Here is a 24,013-nt window from a genome sequence, read left to right as displayed (position 1 = left end):
TACTAGATAGTAGAGAGGAACATGCTCAGAAACTGGAGTAGGGTCTGTGCCGTTTTAATTTGGGCAATAAAAGAAGCGTGACCTGGGATAGAAGAAAGTAGATTCTGGGATGTAATGTCGTGTTTACATCTCAGTTTGTGAATGATTAACAGATGCTCATATATGGATCAATTTTATACCACAGCCCTTAGAAACATGGCTGTCTTTTGATTAGCATCATCGCCTTCGCCTAATAGTTCAGTAGCTGCTTGTGCCCTCAAAACTCTCTAACCCGATGCTCTCCAATATGGTAGCCACTAGCTACCACTTGAAATGTAGCCAGTATGAATTGAAATGTGCTGTAATGGTAGTATACATGTGAGATTTCAAAGACTTAGTGCAAAAACAGAATGCAAAACATCTCAAATAATTTTTTATATTGATTATATGTTGAAATGATATTTTAGATTTAGCTCATCAAATAAAATGTATTATTAATATTCATTTCATCTAGTTTTACTTTTTTAAATGTAGCTATTAGAAAATTCAAAATGACCTATAGGATTTGCATTTGGTTCTGCATTCTGTATCTGTTGGAAGCACTACCCTGCCTATTGCCTGTTGTCCTTTGGGAAATGCTTTGGACAGAGATAGCAGTCCTGTGCCTCTCCCTTACCGCTCCTCCCTTCCACTATTCCCCCATATTTTTATCTTAAATGGCTCTGAACTGGGTTATACGCTTTTGTGGGGAAGGTAGACTTGCCACCCCCACATTCTGTTTTTGCATTTGGGCCTTTTCCACAAAACCTATGAAAAAAGAAAATAATGTCTTTTGCTGTTTTTTGTCCTGTTACCTCAAGGAAGGCACATCATATGAGAACCATAAATCCTTGTTACAGAGGCCTAATCTGAGCTATCCGTGAGCCAAATTCAATGCTACAGTCACCATTCCTGGTGCTTGCTTTTTCTTGGGCATACAAACTAAAATTCCATTCCTCTCCAGCTCTACCTCCTCTGTGAGGTTTCTGTGCGAATGATAACATTATGTAAACTATAGGTGCTGAAACAGTATTTATTGAATGACTGATGACCAAGGAAACAGTCCTATGTTTCATTTTACAGCTAGCAAAGAAGAGAGGAACTTGGTGCTTTAAGGGAAAGGTCCACAGCCCTGCTCATCTGCTTCCTCCAGCTCCAGTCATGTCGTTGGTAGCGTCTATGGCGGTGGTGCTGGTTGTGGGGAGTCAGCAGCTGAGTTTCTGCTTTCTTTGGTGTCTCTCTTGGTAGAAACAGCAGTATATGAAATCTTTCCTGAGAACACAGGGTTGGTGATGAGAGAGTTTACATTGGTGGCATTTGGGCTGATGAGGGTGTTGATGTGGGCAAAAGGGCTGATGCGTTTGATTTGGGGGAGAAGAGATAAAATCTGACTTTTTGTTTGTATCTCAGCATCAGAATTCTTGGTAGTTTGTAGGTGTTCTTGGGAGCCTTCTCCAAGTGTGTTGGACATTTCATTCTGCATGTAGTTTGTTATCATTTGAACCACTTTTGGTCCAATGCAACATTTTTTCTTCTTGCATTTCTGTATCTCTTTTTCATCCACGGCACAGTGGTCTTTGCATCTTCCAAAACCCATTAAACATCGTCTCAATCCGAAGTACTCTGCACAAAGAAAAGAGAAAACCATTGGGCTAAGGTTACTAGCTAGATGTGATGTTAAGACTGCTGAAGGGTGAGGCATAGAACAAGAGGGTGTTTATTAATGCTAAGTTTTAAGTACAGTGTTTAGGGATGTTGGTGGAAGCACCTGGCAGAGCAAGAAAGTCTCTGTACACCCCTGAAATCCAAAATAAATCTCTCTAGTCCCCCCATTGAGTAACTTTAAAAATCTAGGGCACATAAAGGAAAGGAGAAAAGGGAATACATTTTTTTTTCTCCAGAATAGGATTTTAGACACTCCAACTTAGACACTTAGACATCTTAGACACTTACGGAGCATCGCTCTCTCCTCATGACCCTAGGAAATACCAGCAAGAGCAAAATCTGTCATAGAACTAATCCAAGAAAGACTTTCAAAAGAGATGACTAGGACTTTCAGGATGCTGACTTCTTGCCAAATCCAGTGGTGCATGACCTCACTCACGCTCCTTGACAAGTGCTTGACCTGTGGTTCCTGGGGCATGGTGTTCTATCATTTGTAGTCTCTCTGGACATTCTGTCCCTCAGAGGCCTTACTCATCAAAACAGCCTTGACCTCATCTCTATCCAGGGAACTCCCACATGGTTATCCATAGCTCTAAATTCTCTGCTCAGTTTAGTACTTCCTCTGCTGAATTTTTTTTTCATCCCAGTGTCTCACCTTTTTTCCTGAATCAAGGACATTCTCCCTCACTCTGTACTCTTAATGAGAACTACAATTCAGCTGATTTCCCATAAATAACAAGAAACTTATGTAGCACCTAAGATTCACATACATTTCAACATCATTTCTCTCCAGAGACCAAACAGTAAAATTCTTATATTTCAAGCAGCTACATTGATTAACCTGCTATACTAATGTGGAATTTGGGGCTCAAAGTGGCTAAGTGACTTTACCCAAGATGACACAGCCAAACTTGCTTATGTTACTGCTCTTCTCTTAAAGGTCCCAAGATAAAAACATTAGAAATATTTTGACTCTTTCACTTTTTCTTCCCTGACCCTTGCCAGTTATTCTAAATATCAGGGTGATTCTTTTATTCTGAAACAAATTTTCATGCTTCTCTATTCTTTCCAAAAAACAATGCCCAATCCTCTGGTTCAGCCTTTTGCCAAAATGTATTCCTAGATGCCCTGATGAGTGATTTGGGGGTTTCCAAGAAGACAAAGCCTGAGAAAATCTGAAAAAGTTGAGATGGAGAACGTAGACCTATTTACTGGATCCTTAGAGGAGATTTTTTGAACACAAGGGTAAGGACTTCCTCCTTATTATACCAAGGTATAAACTAATCTGAACATTTGCTTCAAGAGATGGTTTAAATTAGAAATAGAGCATAAATGAGGTATACTTGGCTGAGTGCCAGATGATAACGATGTGAGGGCAGGAAGGCAGCCTTTATATGTTGGATAGTTTCTGAGTACACAGAAAACATCCTGCTTTCTCTATAGCTCTCTATGTATCCCCATCAGGCAGAGTCTAGGGTTGGGGCCTATGGGGATGCATGGGGGATGGTGCATGATTGAGGCAATAGGTAAAGTCTTCAGCCATCTGTTCGGGCATCTCCTCTTTCAGCATTACTGGGGTTCCCATTGTCATGGACAGGCAAATCCCTGCTTCCCCACACTGACCCCTTCTAAATGCAGGATTCCACATTACCTGTGTTCACCTGGTACTGTAGCAGGAGGCTGGCAAAGATAGGAAAAAGGAGCTTCATGGCTGGGTGCCAGAGAGGAAGCCTTGGATCTGGGTTGGTGTTCTTGAGCTCCAGCCTTTATTGGCCTCTTCATGGCCTTAGGCCATGAGCAGTGAAGTGCAGCCAAAGCTCATAGCAGTTACGTTTTCACTGATTCTGTCCCAGAACAGCCTTTCTTCTGTACAACACATTTCCTGCTCTTGGTCCTGGGGGAAACATAAGACATATAAGATATGAAAGAAAGTGCATCCCTTCTTAATATGTGAGCATGGCAAGAGTAATATGTTTGTTTTTCTATTTGTCAGCTAATTATGCCTAAGGCACTTAACGTGGGAGAGTCAGAAGCATAGAAATTGCTATAACCATAGAGTCTCGGAGGATTGTCTCTTGTCTTTTTTGTACTGGTGTCTCCACTGTTAGTAGGGGCACTGGATCAACATCAGAGCTCAGTACATGCATGTTGAATGAGTTTGTTGGAGGCAGCTCCTGGCATAATTTTAACTTCTTTTATTGAAATATAATTGGACATATAACATATTTGTTTCAAGTATACAAGATAAAGTTTTGATATTTGTATAAATTATGAAATGATTGATAGTAAGTCTAGTTAACATCCATCACCACACTTTTAAGACTTACTCTCTAGCAACTTTCAAATATACAAAGCAGCATTATTAACTATAGTTACCATGCGGGACATTACACCCCTGGGGCTTAATGATTTTGTGACTGTGCATTTGTACCATTTGATGATCTTTACCCATTTTGCCCCCTAGCTCCTCCTCTGTACCTTGGCAACCAGCAGTCTGTTCTCTGTATCTATGAGTTCATCTTTTTTTTTGATGTTACATGTAAGTGAGATCATATGGTATTTGTCTTTCTCTGTCTGACTTAATTCACTTAGCATAATGCTCTCAAGGTCCATCCATTTTATTGCAAATGGCACTGTTTTCTTTCTTATGGCCAAATATATGCCATTATATATATTACATTTTCTTTGTCCTTCATTCATTAATGGACACTAAATGTTGCTTTCATGTCTTGCTATTGTAAATAATGGTGTAATGAACTTGGGGATGCATGTATGTTTTTGAGCTAATGTTTTTGTTTCTTTCAGAAAAATACCCAGAAGTGGAATTGCTGGATCATATGATAGATCTAGTTGTCATTCTTTGAGGAATCTCCATACTGTTTTCCATAGTGGTTGAATCAATTAACATTCCCACCAAAAGTACACGAGGGTCTTGTTTATTCCATATCCTCACCAGCACTTGTTATTTCTTGTCGTTTTGATAATAGCCATTCTAACAGGTATGAGGTGTTATTTCACTGTGATTTTGATTTGCATCTCCCTGATGATTAGTGATATTGAGCACCTTTTAATGAACCTCTTGGCCCTTTGTATGTCTCTTTGGAAAAGTATCTATTCAGATTCTTTACCCATTTGTTAACCAAATTTGTTGTTGTTGAGTTGTATGAGTTCTTTATATATTTTGGATGTTAACTCCTTATCAGATATGTGATTTTCAAGTATTTTCTCCCATTTGGTAGGTTGCCTTTTCTTTTTGTTGATGGTTTCCTTTGTTGTGCAGAAGCTTTTTAGTTTAATATAGTCCCATTTACTTATTTTTGCTTTTGGTGTCAAATCCAATTTCTGTGGTATCAGTTATAACATCTCTTTCATTTCTGATTTTATTTGAATCTCTGTTTTTCTTGGTGAGAAGATTTGTCCATAAACAAATTATCTTTTCAAAAAACCAGCTCTTAATTTCATTTATCTTTTCCATTGTCTTTTTATTGTTATTTCATTTATTTCTACTCCTATCTTTGTTATTTCCTTCCCTCTACTAACTTTGGGGTTAATTTGTTCTTCTTTTTCTAGTTCCCTGAGGTGTAAACTTAGGTTGTTTATTTGAGACTTTTCTTGTTTCTTAAGCCTGTATCATTATGATCTTTCCTCTTAGGACTGCTTTGCTGCATCATATATGTTTTGGTATGTTGTATTTCCATTTTCATTTGTCTCAAGGTATTTTTTAAATTTCTCTTTTTATTTCTTCTTTGACCCATTGGTTTTTCAGTATCATGTTGTTTAATCTACACATATCTGTGAGTTTTCCAGTTTTCTTCATGTAATTAATTTCTAGTTTCTATACAGTTACTGTCAGAAAAGATGTTTGTGCAGTGCCTGGATGGCTCAGTTCGTTAAGTGTCTGAATCTTGATTTCAGCTGAGGTCATGACCTCAGGGTGTGAGATCAGGCCCGTGTTAGGCTCTGCACTCTGCAGAGTGTCTGCTTCTTTCTCTCCCTCTCGCTCTCTTCCTGCTCATGCTCGCACAGTGTCTCTCTCAAATAAAAATAAATAGGTAAATAAAATCTTAAAAAAAAGAAAAGGTGTTTGATATGATTTGGGTCTTCTTAAGTTTACTAAGACTTATTTTGTGACCTAACATGATCTATCCTGGAGAATGTTCTATGTATGTTTAAGAATAATGTGTATTCTGTTGCTTTTAGATGAAATGTTCAGTATATGTCTGTTTAGTCTGTCTGGTCTAATGCCTAGTTTAAGCGCAATGTTTCCTTATTGATCTTTAATCCAGATTATCTATTCATTGATGAAACTGGGCTCTTAAAGTCTCCTACTATTATTGTATTGCAATTTCTCCCTTTAAGTCTGTTAATATTTGCTTTATCTATTAGGTGCTGCTATGTTGGGTGCATAGACATTTAGAAATGTTATATCATCTTGTTGGATCACTCCTTCATCATTATATAATTACTTTCTTTGTCTCTTATTAGTCTTTGCCTTGAGTGTGTTTTGTTTGATATATAAGTGTAACTATCCCAGTTTTCCTTTAGTTTCCATTAGTATGGAGTGTTTTTTTTTTCATCCCTTCATTTTCAATCAGTGTGTTTACCTATATCTGAATTGAGTCTATTGTAGACGCATTTAGATGGGTCTTATTGTTTCATCCATTCAGCCACTTTATGTCTTTACATTTACAGAATTTACATTTAAAATAATTATTAGTGGGCATGCACTAATAGCCATTATGTTAATTGTTTTCTGGATGTTTTGTTACTTCTTGGTTCCTTTCTTCTTGCTCTCTTCTTTTGTGACTTGACAGGTTTCTGTAGCGGTATGCTTAGATTCCTTTCTCATAATCTTTTGTGTATCTATTGTAGGTTTTTGATTTTTGGTTACCATGAAAGCTTACATAAAACAACTGATAACAGTCTAATTTAAATTGATAACAGTTTAAATTCAAATGCATTCTAAGGCTCTACAATTTCTCTCCCCTTCCCATTTTGTCCTTTTGATGTCAAAACTTATGTTTTTTATTTTGTGTATCCATTAACAAATTATTGTGGTTATGTTATTTTACTACTTTTGTTTTTTTAACCTTCATACTAGCTTTATAAGTAATTAACCCATCACCTTTACAACATTAAATTGTTCTGAACTTTACTATGTATTTGCTTTTACCAGTGAAATTTATACTTTCATGTTTTCCTGTTACTAATTAGTTCCCTTTCATTTCAGCTTAAAGAAGTCCCTTTAACATTTCTTGTAAGGCTGGTCTACTTGTGATGAATTTCTTTAGATTTTGCTTATCCAGAAAACTCTATATTTCCATCAAATCTGAAGGACAATTTTGCCAGGTAAGTAGTCTTGGTTGGCAGTTTTTCTTTCAGTGCTTTTCACATATATTGTGCCACTTTACTCTGGCTTGCAGTTTCTGTTAAAAAAAATCTGCTCATTGTCTTATGGTGGTCCTTGTAGGTAACAAGTTATTTTTCTTCTGCTGTTTTAAGATTCTCTTTTTGTCTTTAAATTTTGAAACTTGAATTATAATATGCCTGGTGTGGGTCTCTTCGGGCTCATATTTTTTGGAACTCCCTGGGCTGCCTGCATCTGGATGTCTGTTTCCTTCCCAGGGTTAAGGAAATACTCAGTCATTATTTCTTCAAATAAATTTTCTGCCCTTTTTTCTTTCTCTTCTCTTTCTGGGACCCCTGCAATGTGAATGTTGGTCCACCTGGTATTATCCCACAAGTCCCTTAAGCTTTCTTCTTTATTTTTCATTCTTTTTTCTTTTTGCTGTTCTGATTGGGTGAGTTTCCACTGTCCTTTGTGGTCACTGATCCTTTCTTCCACTGCATCTAGTCTGCTGTCAAACCCTCTATTCTACTTTTCAATTTAGTTATTATATCCTTAAGCTCTGTGACTTTTACTCTGTAATTTTTAATATATATATTTTTTATTTCTTTGGTGAACTTCTCACTTTGTTCATCCATTCTTCTTCTGAGCTTGGTGAGCAACATTATGACTGTTATTTTGAACTCATTATCTGGTAAATCACTTATCTCTGTTTCATTAAGATCTTTTCCTGAAGTTTTATTCTATTCCTTTGTTGGAACATATTCCTGTTTCTTCATCTTCCTTGACTCTGTGTGTTGGTTTCTGTGCATTAGATGAAACAGCCACTTCTCCCAGTCTTGAAGGATTTGCCTCAAGTAAGAGATGAATCTTACTGTTCAACCTTACCTTGGCTTTGGTTGTCTCTCAAATCGTTGTGATTGTCCAAGCAGCCTAATTTATTTTTAGTGACTACCAATAGTTGAGGTGTGACAAGACCTGTCAGCGTTCCAAAGGGAAGGATCTCAGTCAGCGCTTAGGTTCAGGCTGATTGGAAGCCTGACTCAAGCAGCAACTTTTAAAATACGTGAATATACTTTTTCCAGGAGGAGACTGGGAGATGGGCATTCCTGTCTGCTCCGTCTGCACTGAGCTCTAGGGAAATAGCCATTTGAGAGCTGTTTCTTTTTTTTGCTACCATACCACTGAACCTGTGAACACAAGCCTCACTGGTTACCAGAGCCAGGCTCTCAAGGGATGTGTCCTCTGGGTGGCAGACATGGAAGCTGGGGTGCAGATGTATACACAAGCTCCTTTCCTGGAGACACTGATGACTTGGGGCAGGTCAGAGGGAGAGCATGAAGATGGCACCTGCTGGTCTTCCTGGTCTCTGGAGAGGATTGCTGGTGCACCCTAGATGTGTGTTTAATTTGAAGCCTATCCCTCAGGCCACAACTGTGAAGGAAGCTAATAGGCCTCTTTCACAGAGAGACTGGGGATGCATTTCAATCTGATGTCACTGTGCTGTGCCCTGCAGGAGGGTGTAACTGGCTGAGAATTCTTTCTTCCTTTGTAACAGTCCTGCAGGCCCTGTGAGTGCAAGCCCTGCTGACTACCAGAGCCAGGTGATAAGAGATGTCCCCTGTGTGGCAGCTGCAAAAATCTGGGTGCCCTGTGAATACACAAGCTTCTTCCTTGGAGATACTTGTGACTCAGAGTGAGGCAGAGGGAAAGTAAAAAGATTGAGGCCACCGGCCTCTGTCCCCAGAGAGCATCTCAGTAGGCCTCTAGATGTTTTCCAAACCAGAAGCTCCAAGATAAGAAATAAGCTTCTTTCACAGAAAGGCTGTGCATGTATTTCAGTCTGCTGTCCCTGCATTGTGCTCTGTGGGTTTGGTAGCTAGCCAAGAACTGTCTCTCCATTTGTTACAATCCCATGAGGCCCATGAATGCAAGCTCTGCTGGTCATCAGAGCCAGGCAATCAAGAATTGTCCCTTGGGTGGCAGCCACAAAAACTGGGGCACCAGATGTAAAAACCAGGGCACAATACATGTGTATAAACTCCCCTCTGGGCAATAGTGGTATTCTGTAGCAGCAGAGGGAGAGAGCAAAGATAAGTGCCTTCCTCTGAAGTCTCTGGAGAGGATAACAGTTGGTTCTTAGAGTGTGTTTAATTAGAAGACTGCTTCTCAGCTGCAGCTCCGAAGATAAGCTGATAGACCCCTTCACAGAGAGACTGGGCACCTCAGTCTGTTATTGTCCTGTGGGACCTGTAAGTGTAAGCCCTGCTGGCAACTAGAGGCAGGCAGTCTAAGGGTGTCCCCTGGGCAGCAGCAGCAAAACCTGGGGGGGCCAGATGCTGTACAAGCTCCTTTCTGGGAGATAGTGGTGAACTGAAGTGAGGCAGAGGGAGAGCACCAGTGTGGCACCCACCAGCGCCAGTCTTTGGAGAGTATTTCAGTAGTCCCCTGGATGTGTGTTAAAATAGATGCCTGCCATGCTGGGGGTTGGGATTTATAGGGAGATTGTGTCTCAGCCTCTCCTACCTACTTTAGTGTGTAGGTCCATTTGTCCAATGTGTAGGAGTTGTTCAGCTAGTCCCCCGTCCCTGTGGAAATTGTTCTGTATGTAGCTGTAGATTCAGTGTGACTGTGGAAGGAGGTAAGTTCAGGATCCTCTTACGTTGCCATCTTGAATTGGACCCTCCTTGCCTGTCTTTTGATTGATTAAATGTTTTTCACTTTAAATTTTTTCCCATCCCTTGTTTGGAAGGCATACACTATATTTACTTAATTGTTAACTTAGAAATTTTATTATACATACTCACCTATCGAAATCTAAAGTTAATTAGTATCTTTCTCCTCCTTATAAAGATTTAGAGCATTATAACTCCATCTCTCTGGCTTATTCACAATAGATATTGTGTATTTAGTTTTATATATATTTAGTATTATATATATATAAAATATTTGTTACATATATAAATATATATATATATATATACTTTAGTTATATAATTTTTAACCTGACATCAATATTATTGTTTTATAAGCCAGCCTTTTCTCCTGATATTATTCCATGATCTGAAGTCAACTTTGTTGGATATGAATACAGTAACTCCAGCTTTCTTTTTCCTGGTGTTTGCATGGTATATCTTTTCCCACCCTTTTATTTTGAGACTATTTCCATACAAAATATATGTATATATTTATAAATAGCATATAATAGTTTAAAAATCCATTTATGTTCAATATATCATTCATCATTAGGGAAATGCAAATCAAAACCACAGTGAGATACTACTTCACACCCATTGGGTAGCTACTCTCGCAAACCCCAGAAAATAACAAGCGTTGGTGAGAATGTAGAGAAATTGGAACTCTTGTGCACTGTTGACAGGAATGTAGAATGGTGCAGTTGCTAAGTGTAATAGCATGGCAATTCCTCAAAAAATTAAAATAGAACTACCGTATGATCCAGCAATCCACTTCCGTGTATATGACCCAAATAACTGATAGCAGGGTTTAGAAGCTGTATTTATACACTCGTATTTATAGCAGCGTTATTCATGATAATCAAAAGGTGGAAGCAACACAAGCTACAGACCAATGAATGGATAAACAAAATTATGATAAATACATACTATGAAATATTATGCATATTTGAAAAGGAAGGATGTTCTGAAATGTGCTGTAACATGAATGAACCTTGAGGACATTATGCTCTATGAAATAAGCCAGTCACAATAAAGACAAATACTGTATGATTCCTTTTACATGAGGTACCTAGAGGGGTCAAATTCATAGATACAGAAAGTAGAAGTGTGGTTTCCAGGAGATGAGGGGAGGGAGAAATGAGTTATTGTTTCATGGGTAAAGAGTATCAGATTTGCAAGATGAAAAGAATTCTGGAAACTGGTTGCACAAAATGTGAATGTATGTAACACTATTGAATTGTACACTTAGAAATGATTAAGATGGTAAATTTTATGTTATGTCTGTTTTATGACAATTAAAAAATATTAAAATAAGCCCTGGATCTTTTATGGGTCACTAATTGTCTAGTGAAATAAAAATCTATCCATTTTTTAATTTTGTATTTAAATCATTTGCACGTACTATGATTATCAATATGTTTGGAGTTTGGTCTTCCATTTTAGTATTTGTTTTCTGTTTGTTCTCTGTCTTTTTATCTCCCTATTTCACCTTTTCTGCCTTCTTTTGGATTATTTGAATATGTTTCTAGTATCTCTTTAAAATTTTTTTAGTTTTTTTTTTTGACCATATAGTTTTTTTGTAATTTCTCTAGGGATTACAATATATAACCTTATCGTTTCATAATCTACATAGAATTAATATTTTATCATTTTGAGTGACATGTAGTATTCTTACTACTCTACAAGTCCCTTTATACTATCCTCTTTATATTGTCATATATATTACATTTACATATAATGAAAACCACATGAGACATATAACCGTTGCTCTCAATTGCTATACATATTTTAAAGCTCTTAGGAAGAAAAGCTAGTCTATTGTATTTACCAGAATATTTACCATTTCTGTTGCTCTTCTTTGTTGAAGTTCCATTTCCCTCTGTTCCATCCTCCCTCCCCACCCCCCTTTTTGGGAAGAAGTTTCTTCAGTATTTTTTTTAGAGCAGGTCTGCTAGTTTTCCTTTATCTGAAAATAGCTTTCTCTCTTTTTTTTAAAACCACTTTATTGGGGTATCATTGGCATCCAAAAGGTGTATGTACTTAATGTATGCAATTTGATGAGTTTGGAGATAGGTATACACCTGTGAAACCGTCACCACAATCAACACCACATACTCAAATACATGTATGACCTCTAAAAGTCATTTAAAATCTATTTAAAATCGTCCTACATTTAAAATCTATTTTTTAAATTTGAACATTTAATATTTTATCATTTAAAATATATTTTTATTGTTTTTAATTAATTTAAATTACTTTTTATTTATTTTTTTAAAAGTTTTATTTATTTAAGTAATTGCTACACCCAACATGGGGCTTGAACTCATGACCCTGAGATCAAGACTCACACAGTCCTCCAATTGAGCCAGCCAGGCACCCCTAAAATCTATTTTTTAATTTATTTAGTGATAAGAACACTAAACATAAGATATACTGTTTTAGCAAATTCTTAAGTATGCAATGCAATATTGTTATCTGTGGGCACTGTGCTGTACAGTACTTATTCATGTTTGCATAACTGAAACTTTGTACTCTTTGACCAACATTTCTCCATTTCATCTTCCCTCCAGTCCCTGGTGACCACCATCCTGCTCTCTGCTTCTGTGTGTTTGGTTAACGTAGATTCCTTATTTAAGTAGGATCATGTACCATCTGTTCTGTGTCTGGCTGATTTCACTTAGCATAATATCCTCCAGATTCGCCTGTGTTGTCACAATGGCAGGATTTCCTTTTTTATTAAGGGTGAATAATATTCTATCATACATAAATACCACATTTTCTTATCCATTCATTCATCAATGGACATTTAGATCACTTCATGCATTGGCTATTGTGAATAATACTACAGTGAATATGAATGCAGATACCTCTTTGAGTTAGTGATTTCATTTCCTTTGGATATATACCCAGGAATAGGATTGGTGGATCATTATGGCAGTTCTATTTTTAATTTTTTGAGGAACCTCCATACAGTTTTCCATAGTGGCTAAACCAGTTTTCTTCCCAACAACAGCGTACAAGGGTTCCAAATTACATATCCTTGCCACCACTGGTTAACTTTGTTTTATTGGTAATAGACATCCTAAGAGGAATAAGATGATAATCTCATTGTGGTTTTGATTTGCATTTATTTCCCTGATAATTAGTGTTGTCAAGCACCCTTTTCGTATGCTTCTTGGTCGTTTGTATATTTTTGGAGAAATTTCTATTGAGGTCTTTTACCTGTTTTTAAAAATCTGGTTAATTTTTCTTTTGCTACTGAGTTGTAGGAGTTCCTTTAATATTTTGGATATTAATTTCTTATCAGATATGTGGTTTACAAATGTTCACTCCTATTCCATAGATTGCCTTGTCGCTCTATTGGTTATTTTCTTTGTTGAGTAGGAGCTTTTTAGTTTGTTATTTTGGTAATTGTTTGCTCCTCCTCCTCCTCTTCCTCCTCTTTTTTAAAAAAAAATTTATTCATTTATTCATTCATTCATTCATTCATTTATTCATTTGAGAAAGAGAGAGAGCACAACTGGAAGGGGCAGTGGGAGAGGGAGAAATAATCTCAAGCAGACTCGTGCTGAGCGTGGAGCCTGATGTGGGGCTTGATCTCATGACCTGGAGATCATGACCTGAGCCGAATCAAGAGTTGGACGCTTAACCAATTACAATTAAACCACCCAGGCACTCCAAGACTTTGTTTTTTAAATGAAATTTTAGGTTCATTGCAAAATTGTTGGTGGGGGGAGATACAGAGATCTGTCACATACTCCTGCCCCTGCACTTGCACAGCCTCCACCATTGTCAACAAACTCCAGCAGAGTGGTTTACTTGCTACGATTAGCATATAATAATCGCCTAAAGTCCATAGTTTACATTATGGTTCATTCTTGGTGTTGTATTTTCTATGGGTTTAGGCAAATGTATTGACATGGATTCATCATTCTAGTATCATAAAATAGTTTCACTGCCTTAAATACTTACTGTGCTCCACCTACTCTTCCATCCCCCCATCCTAAACCCTAACAACACTAATCTTCTTGTCTCCATGGTTTTTCCTTTTAACAAATGTCATACAGGTGTAATCATACAGTTTGTGTCTTTCTGAAATTGGCTTCTTTCACTTAGTCATATGCATTTAGGTTTCTTCTATGTCTGCTCATGGCCTAATAGCTTATTTCCTTTTTGACACTGAAAATATTCCATTGTCAGGATGTATCACAGTTATCCCTTTACCTTCTGAAGTATATCTTGGTTGTTTCCACATTTTGGCAATTATGAATAAAGCTGTTTTAAACTTCTGTATGCAGGTTTTTGTGTGGGGATAAGTTTTCAACTCCTTTAGGTAACTACAGGTTTCCCCCAGTATCCAAAAGTGGAGCATTCCTATGAAAACTTTTGTGAGATGAAATGGTGTAAATAAAGAGATAGTTATCATTAACTTATATGGAAAAATTTGAGGGTGTTCCCAGACAGGAAAAGTAACCTCTCTTAGGCTTTTCTGAGACCTTTAGACACATCCTGTCAATGAATGCACTAAATAAATTGAGATAAAGCACAGATGCTCACTGATCCAGTTTAAAGGCCTGGCAGCTTGATGCTGGGTTGCTGAGATGGTGAGTGTGGATCTGGGGGAAGGGGTTTGGCAGCGTCACCCTCGTTACTCAGGGTGCACGCTGCCTCTGGAATAGCTTGCCGCAAAACAAATGCTGAATGCTGTTTTCACTTTTTTGCTTTTTTTTTTTTTTAAAGCAGGAATCCTCTTAAGATTTCTTTTGGGTCTTTTGGAGTACTAATGGAGGTCTTTTGTACAGGTGAAGTGGTGTAACGTGAACTTTTGGGAAGTGGGGGATACCTGTACTGAGGAAGCACAATTGCTGAATCATACAGTAAGAATATGTTTGGTTTTGTGAGAAACCCCCAAGCTGTCTTTCAAATTGGCTGTGCCATTTTGCATGCCCACCAGCAATGAACGAGGGTTCCTGTTGTTCTCCGTCCTCACCGGTATTTGGTGTTGTCAGTGTTTGGATTTTGGCCATTTTAATAGGTGTGTAATGATATCTCACTGTTGTTTTAACTTGAATTTCCCTGATGACATATGATGTGTAACATCTTTTCACATGCTTATTTGCCATCTGTGTATCTTCTTTGTTGAAGTGTCTGCTAAGGTCGTTGGCCCATTTTTTACTTGTTTATTTTTTTATTATTGGGTTTTAAGAATTCTTTGTATATTTTGGATAACAGCCCTTTATCCGATGTGTCTTTTGAAAATACTTTTCCCCAGTTTGTGGCTTGTCTTCTCATGTTCCTGACATTGTCTTTTGCAAGGCTGAAGTTTTTAATTTTAATGAAGTTTACCTTATCAATTACTTCGTCATGGATTGTGTCTTTGGTTAGTCATGAAATACTTCAGCTCTAGGGTTTTTTTGGGAAGGGAGGGGCAAAGGGAGAGGGAGAGAGAGAATCTTAAGCAGCCTCCACACCCAGTGTAGGAGCCTGACGTTGGGCTCGATCTCACAACCCTGAGATCATGACCTGAGCCGAAATCAAGAGCTGGGTGCTTAACCATCTGAGCGACTCAGGTGCCCCTAGGACTTTTTTTAAAGTGATTTTTTTTAACTTATTTTGTTTAAGTATTGTTTTCCTAATTTTATTTAGTTGTCTATCTGTGTTTTCTTGTAGTGCACTGAACTTCTGTAAGAGGATTCTTCTGAATTCTTTGTCATTTAGTTCATGTATCTCTATTTTTAAGTATCAGTCATTGAAATCTTACTAGTTTTCTTGGGTGGTGTCATGTTTCCCTGATTCTTTGTGATCCTTGTATCCTTGTACTGGTGTCTGTGCATTTGAGGAAGCAGTCACCTCTTCTAGTCTATACAGGTTCAGTTTGGATGGAAAGACCTTCACGACTCCGTTGAGCCCAGGGTTCTGGTTGGGCTAGCTCAACCTTTCACTGGCAGGTCGGGCTTGCCAAGGGGTCTCTGTTTGGATGGAGCTCCTGCTTGTGCTGTGCGCTTTGATAATGCTGCTGGCTGGGCTCCCACCCACTGGGTGGGTTCTGTAGTTGAGCAGGGCTGCCTTTTGGGATCTGTGGTCAGGCAGGGCCAGTTGCTGGGCTCACGGGGTGGATATGAATGCAGTCTGGGCTCCTTCTGCCACTGGCTGGACTCAGTAACTGGTCAGGCCATTGGCTAGTTTCTGCAGTCACCCTTGATTGGATGGGGTTGCAGTTTGTACTCCCCGGCAAAGTGGTGCCTCTAGCTGGATTTTATGTTTAACGAAGTTGCAGGCTGTGCTTCATAGTTTGGTGGGGCTACTGGCTGTGGCCTGCAATTGGGCGGGGCTACAGGTTGTGCTTTGTGGTTGGTTGGGGGTGTTGGCTTTGCTCTCTGGTCCAGTGAAGTCACTGGCTGTTCTCTATGATTGGTAAAGGTCCCTGACTGTGTACCATGATCAAGCAGGGCCATAGTCTGTGCTCTACAGCTGGGTTGGACCGCTGGCTGAGGCCAGGCAGAACTGCTGACTGTTCTCTGGCTAGAGGGACTGTTGACTTGAGTTCATAGGTGGGAGGAGGTGCTGACTGGCCTCTCTTTGGGCAAGATCACTGGCTGGGATGTGGTTGCAGTGCTAAGATCCACTTGCTGGTCATTCTGAGCCCCACCCCTTCTTTGTTCCAGCTGCCTTCCTGTGGTCTAGGTCTGTCAGTTGTCCCAGTGTTCTCCAAGATAGAAGTGGGCTTCTAGGGAGTAACCCAGAAATGCTGGGGAGGCTGCATGTCTGCTTCTGGTCCTCTTTTCTCCACTGGAGGAAATCGTGGGCCCAGAAGACCACTCTTGGTGCGGCACTTGTTGGCCTGGGGAAGGGTGATATGGTCAAAGTGAACCTGCTTCTCTTACCTTTCTAAAGTAGATTTTTTTGGTTTTCGTGCTTCAAAGGACATGCTTCAGCCTCACTCCCAAGTTCTGGGATTTTCACAAAGGCATCTTATCTGTGGATATTTGCTATTTTGTATTTCTGTGAGGAGAATTTGATCCAGGGGCTCCTATTCCACTATCTTGCTTGCTTCAACAGCAGAAGTGCATTTGGTTGCAAGGTAGAGACCGAATCTGAGTCCATTCATAGAAGTTACAGTGGGGCTGGAGAGAATGGAAGAGCTTTGAGTAGAGAGAGTATTCAGAACACTGTGTGTAAAGTAGGAAGGTGGGATCTTAGGAATGCATTTCAATTTTCCTTTAATGCTGTCCTTTCCAGCTCCTCTCATGAGCGAACTCCTACTTATCTCTCAAGTCTCTGCTTAATTGTAACTTCCAAAGCAAGTCTCTGTAAATCCTGGACTACTGTTGACCACTTTAAGCTCTTATTCATTTAATTTCTTCATTAGATATTTATTGAGCATGTATCATGTTCTAGAAACTGTCTTAGGGGCTAGCAGTATATACCACAGGCAGTTCCTACCATCATGGAGTTTACATTAAAATGGTTTGAAATAACAAACAAAACCAGATATTGCTCTTACTTTCATCAAGCCTTCTGTTGAATGGCAGTCAAATGGCTGCTGCTGAGGGCTCTATAAAGATTGAGAATGACAAATTCAGATGCCACTAATCTGTACAGCTTTGTGATTTTCCTCCAGCATTCTTCTTAGGGTTGGGATTTTTGTTTGTGGAGAAGGCAAACACTTAAAAGGATCTGGGGTTGGGGTGCCTGGGTGGCTCAGTTGGTAAAGCGTCTGCCTTCTGCTCGGGTCATGATCACGGGGTCCTAGGATCGAGCCCCTTGTTGGGCTGCCTGCTCAGCAGGGAGTCTTCTTCTCCCTCTCCCTTTGTCCCTCCCCGCTGCTATGCTCTCACTTGCTTTCTTTGTCTCTCTCAAATGAATAAATAAAAAGTCTTAAAAAAAGAATCTGGGGTTGAATTTTTTACTTACAGATAGGTGCAGAAAATAATAATGTTTGGATTCTTAAGATGCTGGCAAGAAAGCAATTGAAGTGATGAATCATGGAGTGGGCACTGATAAAGAAAAGTGAAGAAGGAAAAGTCTGATTGATGCATGGAATGTGTTTGGGTCAAGGGAGTATACATCTTGATGAATTCAAGAAGGCTTCTGTAATAACAAAATCAGGGGGCTAAAGATGTGACTGGGTGTGATTACAGCAGGTGGAGTTAGGCAGAACGGATTTCATTCAGCTTGCACTGCGGATGCATTAACGAGACCCTGGAAAAGTCATATCAAACCTCTGAGCCTCAGTTTCCTAATTTAAAAAATGGTGGCAATGACATCAGCTCAAAGTGTTATGAGTTTCAAGTGTGATAACTTAAGTGAGACTCAGCACATGGTTGGTGCCCACAGAATATTTGCTCACTACTGCTTGATGCCACCCAGCCTTCTTTTATTCCTTTCTTCTCTCCTGTCTCTATTGTTAGAGGCCTAGCAGAGTTACTGTCCTATGAAATAAGATGAGGAATAAAGAAATTGTGCAGGAAAGGCAGGTTAAGGGACTAGAAGATAAAAGACCTGAAGTGGGAAAGCTTAGCAAGGTCAGTTCCTTTAGCTAGGTCACATGAGCAGGGTGATTTCAGGGATCAAGGTAGTCCAGTGTGGGTAGTACAGTGTACTGTTCAGGCAGCCTCTGATAACCCCTCTGGCTGGGCAGACAGATCCCAAACTCTTCGTACCTGTGACTTATCTCTCCTAGTCATACTAATGAGTCCTCACCCCAGGGCACAGCATGATCTGCAACCACTTGTGTACATACACTTCTGCCACGGTCCAGAGAGCAAAGCCTTAGGAGAGATTTCCCCTAATCTCCCAGAGAAGACAGTGTAGCATGCATGCCACTGAACATCTGGACGGGTAATTGTGGAGTGGATGCGAAGTATGTGCTCCTGTAACTCCCCAAAGGAGAAAACTCTGTGTCAGAAACAGGATAGCTTAATTTATAAAACTATATAATAGCAGCATAAGCAAGTTGAATACATGTAACAATTCTTTTTGTTTTGGGAGAGTGAACAATGGTTTTTTGTATTGTAATAGCAAGTATAAAGAAAACATACCATTTTAATATAGTAGTTTCACATTTTGTGTAATCCCAGACTGGATGGAGTCCTGATTACTTAGCCACATAGTTACTTTTTAAGTGTAGACTCCTAATTACTTTGGTACAAAAATGTCTTTTCTTGGGGCACCTGGGTGGCGCAGTCATTAAACGTCTGCCTTCGGCTCAGGGCATGATCCCAGTGTTCTGGGATCGAGCCCCACATCAGGCTCCTCCGCTGGGAGCCTGCTTCTTCCTCTCCCACTCCCCCTGCTTGTGTTCCCTCTCTCGTTGGTTGTGTCTCTCTGTCAAATAAATAAATAAAATCTTAAAAAAAATGTCTTTTCTTGTTGAATGCTTGGATTTATAACAAAGGTTGTGCTTTCTTTTTTGGTGATTATTATTTGTGATACAAGAAAAGAGTTTTCACTCTTATTTATCATTTGGTGTCTATGACCTTCTGTAATAGATGTTTGACAGTTTCTTTTAGCTGCCCAGCATCTTTCAACTCCTCTGTACCTCTCTGTATCTTTCAACCCTCCTCTATACCTGTGGTGACTCTGACCAGCTTTCCCGTGAAATGCATCCTCCCCTTCCATAGTATATAATTGTCACTTGGGAAAGGTTGCCAATGTCCCATTCCCCCTACATCTAAGTGTGGTCATATGATTTGTTCTTACCAGTGGAATGTGAGGAGAAATGATTGGTGTCACTTTTGGGAATAGACTTTTAAGAATGAGGTATGACTTCCTTGTGTTTCCATACATTGGTACCAACAGTCTGGACCTCATTGATCTGTTTATGAGAAACATAAAGTGTATAAAGTTGTTAAATGATCAGAGTTAAGGTCTCCTTACAGTGGGATCCAGGTAGGAAGGCTTACTGATGTATATGATGGTGGCTTCAGCAAGTGACATTGTGGCAGTGCCTTTCTGCAGTGTAGCTAATGGGAACCCTAGTCCCTGTGCTGCTGCACAGCTTAATACTGGTTGTTAGGACAGATCATCAGGGACCCTTGTACTTGGTAATAGAATGGCGTAATGCATTTTACAGTAACGCAAGTCTTTATAATAACCTACTACCACATCGGGGAGCACCGAATGTCCTAGAGCACCCTCTAGAGGAGCGACAGGATGTTTTGCAGGTGTTTCTTGTAGGGTGAGTCCCAGTCTTCTCTTTACTGTAGATCTTACTTTCTTAAGTGCTATGGGCAGTGTGTTTGGCCTTCACTTTCCTAGTTGTATACTTCTAGATCAGTTTAGTTTTTACATAAAATCATATAGAACTTTGCCATTTTAGAAACAGAGTAGATTATATATAAAACTATAAAAAATGAATCACTCTGGTTGTTGGAGTGCACGATTGATGGCAGGGAAGCCTGGGAAGAGAGACCTGCAAGAACAGGTGGGAGATAATGGAGTATGAAGCCGAGAATAGAAAGTGGAGCTAGGGAGTGGAGCATGGGTGTGGAGGGTTTAGGGGTGGCCAGTAGACGAAATAGCAGAGGATGAAACATCTAGGATTCTGTTCCAGTTACCAGTGTATGTGGTGTGGACACAACCTCCCCTCCCAATTGTCTTGTGTGCCCCCAAATTATAGAATGGGTCTTTCCTGAGAGGACAAAAGGGAATTTTCATCCCTGGGGATAAGCTGAACTCATGGCTTAGAATACAAGGACATTGGTGGACATCTAGTCTAACATTTATATGTTACAGACAGGAAGAGTGAAGCTGAAGAAAGAGAAGGGAATTATCAAAGGATCACCATGAATTTGAGTCCTCACTGATTCACAGACCCACGATCTGTTTCCTTTATCCCTGAGACCCTTCTCATCCCCCTCTTCAGAAAAAACTAAGATTAAAAGTTGGTTGTATAGACTTGTATACATCTTTTAAGGCCTTTAGAAACACAAGCGCTTAGTACATTTAAAAATTATTATTTTTTAATGACATACAGTTGACATTGTGCCAGTTTAAGGTGTACAGTGACACTGTATAAGTTAAAGTTGTACATTTATATTTTGTAATGTGATTACCGCTGTACTGTTAGCAAACGCCTCTGTCATGTCATATAATTATCATTTTTTGGTTCTTTTTACATTTTGAATTTTTATAATAAAACAATTTCTTTTTAAAAAAAGATTTTATTTATTTATTTATTTATTTATTTATTTATTTGAGAGAGAGCACGCACTCACACTTGTGCATGTGTGGGGGGAGGGGCAGAGGGGAGGGAGAAATAGACTCCCCACGAAGCACGGAACCCGAGGAGGGGCTCGATCCCAGGACCCTGGGATCACGACCTGAGCCAAAAGCAGGTGCTTAACCAACTGAACCACCCAGGTGCCCCTATAATAAAAGTTTCAAGCTTACAGAAAAATTGCAAAAACAATACTGCAAAATACCCATATATCCTTTACCCGGATTCACTTATTAAGATTTAGTCTCAGCAGTTTTGCAGTATATAATACAATATTGTCTTCTATACTTAATATGCTGTGTTTTAGATCTCCAGGATTTATTTATTTACCCAGTTCTCTCACACCGTAGTCCCAGGTAATCACCATTCTACTCTCTGTTTCTACAAGTTTGGCTTTGGCTTAATTTTTAGTGATACCATGCAGTAGTTGTCTTTCTCTATCCGACTTCTCTCACTTAGCATAATACTTTCAAGGTCCGTTCATGTTGTCAGAAATAGCAGGATTTCCTTCTTTTCATGGCTGAAGAATATTCCATTGTAGATGTACATATAACACATCTTCTTTATCCCTTCATATGGAATAAAGCTATTATCATTACGGGAAAACAATCCAATGCATCCTTTGAGGCCTATTTATATGGGTTTTCTTTGGGGAGCTTTCTTTGATCCATATTCCATGAGACCCCCAGACTGGAATGGGAGCCCCATCTTTTTTATAGCTCTTGGCATGGCCCTATCTTTACATCCTCTTAAACCTCTGGTCTTTTTGTTGTTTGTGATGGTGGTCAGTGATACATTGTATTTATTTATTTGTTTTTTGTTTTTATCTTTGACCATCTTCACCCATTTCTCCCATCTCTCACACCTTTACTCTGGCAACCACCAATCTCTTCTCTGTATCTATGAGTTTTTTTTCTTAAAGATTCCACATGGAAGAGAGATCCTGTGGTATTGTCTTTCTCTGTCTGACTTATCTCATTTAGCATAATGCCCTCAGGGTCCATCCATGTTGTCACGAATGACAATATTTCATTCCTTTTTGTGGCTGAATAATATTTTGCTGTATATATATACCCCACAATTTCTTTATCCATTTACTCATCAGTGGACACTTAGGTTGTTTCCATATCTTGGCTATATAATGCTGCAGTGAACATGGAGATGCATATATCTTTTCAAGTTAGTATTTGTATTTGTTTTTGGATAAATATATATTATAAAATTTCAGGACCTGATGGCTGCACTGATAGATTGTACCAAACGTTCAATGTAGAATTAATATCTATCTTTCTCAAACTATTCCAAAAAATAGAAGAGGGAACTCTTTCAAACTCATTCTATGAGGCCAGTATTACCCTGATACCAAAACCAGACAAGGACACTATAAGAACAGAAAATTGTAGGCCACCTATCTACTTGATATCCTATTTTCATTTCCTTTAGGTATGAAACCAGAAGTGGTATTGCTGAATCATATGATAGTTCTATTTTCAATTATTTGATGGACCTCCATACTGTTTTCCATAGCAATTTGCATTTCCACCAGCAATTTTTAAGGGCTTCCCTTTCTCCAAATCCTCACCAACACTTGTTACCTCTTGTCTTTTTGATGATAGCCATTCCAACAGATATGAGGTGATGTCTCATTGTGTTTTTTTTTTTTTCTTCATTTTACTGATGTTTAGAGATGTTGGACATCTTTTCATGTACCTGTTGACCATTTGGGTGTGTTCTTTGGAAAAATGTCTATTTCCTCTACCTATTTGTTAATCAGATTTTGTTGTTGTTGAGTTGTATGAGTTCTTTATGTATTTTGGGTACTAATTCTTTATCTGATATCTTGTTTGCAATTTTTTTCTCCCATTCCATAGGATGCCTTTTCATTTTGTTGATTGTTACTTTTGCCGTGCAGAAGATTTTTAGTGTGATGTAGTTCCACTTGTTTGTTTTTGCCTTTGTTGCTTGTGTTTTTTATGTCTTATCTAAAAAATCATCGCCAGGACTAATGTCAAGGATTTTCTTCCTTATATTTTCTTGTAGGAGTTTTGTATCAGGTATATGAGGTCTTGTGTGTAGATATTTAATCTATTTTGAGTTAATTTTTGTGAGCGGTGTAAGGTAAGAATGCACATCTTTCTGCATGTATTTATCCAGTTTCCCCAGTGCCATTTGTTGAAGAGACTATCCTTTCCCCTTTGGGTGTTCTTGGCTCTCTTGTCAAATATTAGTTGACCATAAATGTGGAATTTTATTTTTTTATTCTGTTCCATTGGTCTGTGTGTCTATTTTTATGCCAGTATCATACTGTTTTCATTACTATAGCTTTATTGTTTGGTTTGAGATCAGTAAGTACAATTGGTGTTGCCAGCTTTGCTCTTCTTTGTTATGATTGATTTGGCTATTCAGGGTATTTTGTGGTTTCATGCATTTTTAGGGTTATTCTATTTCTGTGAAAGATATGATTGGAATTTTGATAGGGATTGTCTTGAATCTGTAGTTTGCTTTGGGTAGTATGGACATTTAAATGATATTAATTCTTGCAATCCTTGAGCATGGAATATCTTTGCATTTATGTATGTGTTCTTTAGTTAGTTTTCTATGGATAGGTCTTTCACCTTTTTGCTTGAATTTATTCCTAAATATTTTATTCCCTTTGATGCAATTGTAAATAAGCTTATTTTCTTAATTACTCTTTCTGATAGTTTGTTATTAGTGTTTAGGAATGTGATAGACTTTTGTGTATTAATTTTATATCCTTCAATTTTACTGAATTTGTTCATTTATTCTAATAGGTTTTTTTTTTTTTGGTGAAATCTTTAAGGTTTTCTATATATAATATTTTGTTATCTGCAAATAGTGACAGTTTTACTTCTTTCTTCCCCATTAGGGTGCCTTTTATTTCTTTTTCTTGCCTAATTGCTCTGGCCAGGACTTCCAAGACTATGTTGAATAAGTGGTGATGAGAATGGGCCCCGTTGTCTTTTTCCTGATCTTAGAGGAAAAGCTTTTAATTTTTCATGGTTGAGTTTCATGTCTCTGTGAAGTAGATACAAAATAGCTTCTCCC

The 24,013-nt window shown here is 38.6% G+C and overlaps 1 protein-coding gene and 1 long non-coding RNA gene across 2 annotated transcripts in view; one reads left to right on the top strand and one right to left on the bottom strand.

The window, feature by feature from the left end:
• Window positions 1–24,013, top strand: part of LOC148108048 (uncharacterized) — a 305,012-nt gene that overhangs the window by 31,783 nt on the left and 249,216 nt on the right. The window lies entirely within an intron of this gene.
• On the bottom strand, window positions 1,050–3,392 carry DEFB129 (defensin beta 129). Its single transcript, XM_045810665.2, is given in 2 exon segments — window positions 1,050–1,641; window positions 3,335–3,392. Coding segments are annotated over 2 exon segments (570 nt in total). The 3' UTR covers window positions 1,050–1,129.

The sequence above is a fragment of the Ursus americanus genome, chromosome 22, assembly GCF_024610735.1.
Source record: "Ursus americanus isolate L20-20 chromosome 22, mUrsAme1.1.p, whole genome shotgun sequence".
Classification (NCBI taxonomy): Eukaryota; Metazoa; Chordata; class Mammalia; order Carnivora; family Ursidae; genus Ursus; species Ursus americanus.
The sequence above is the reverse complement of the archived record's forward strand: the minus strand, read 5'-3'. Positions and strand labels throughout refer to the sequence as shown.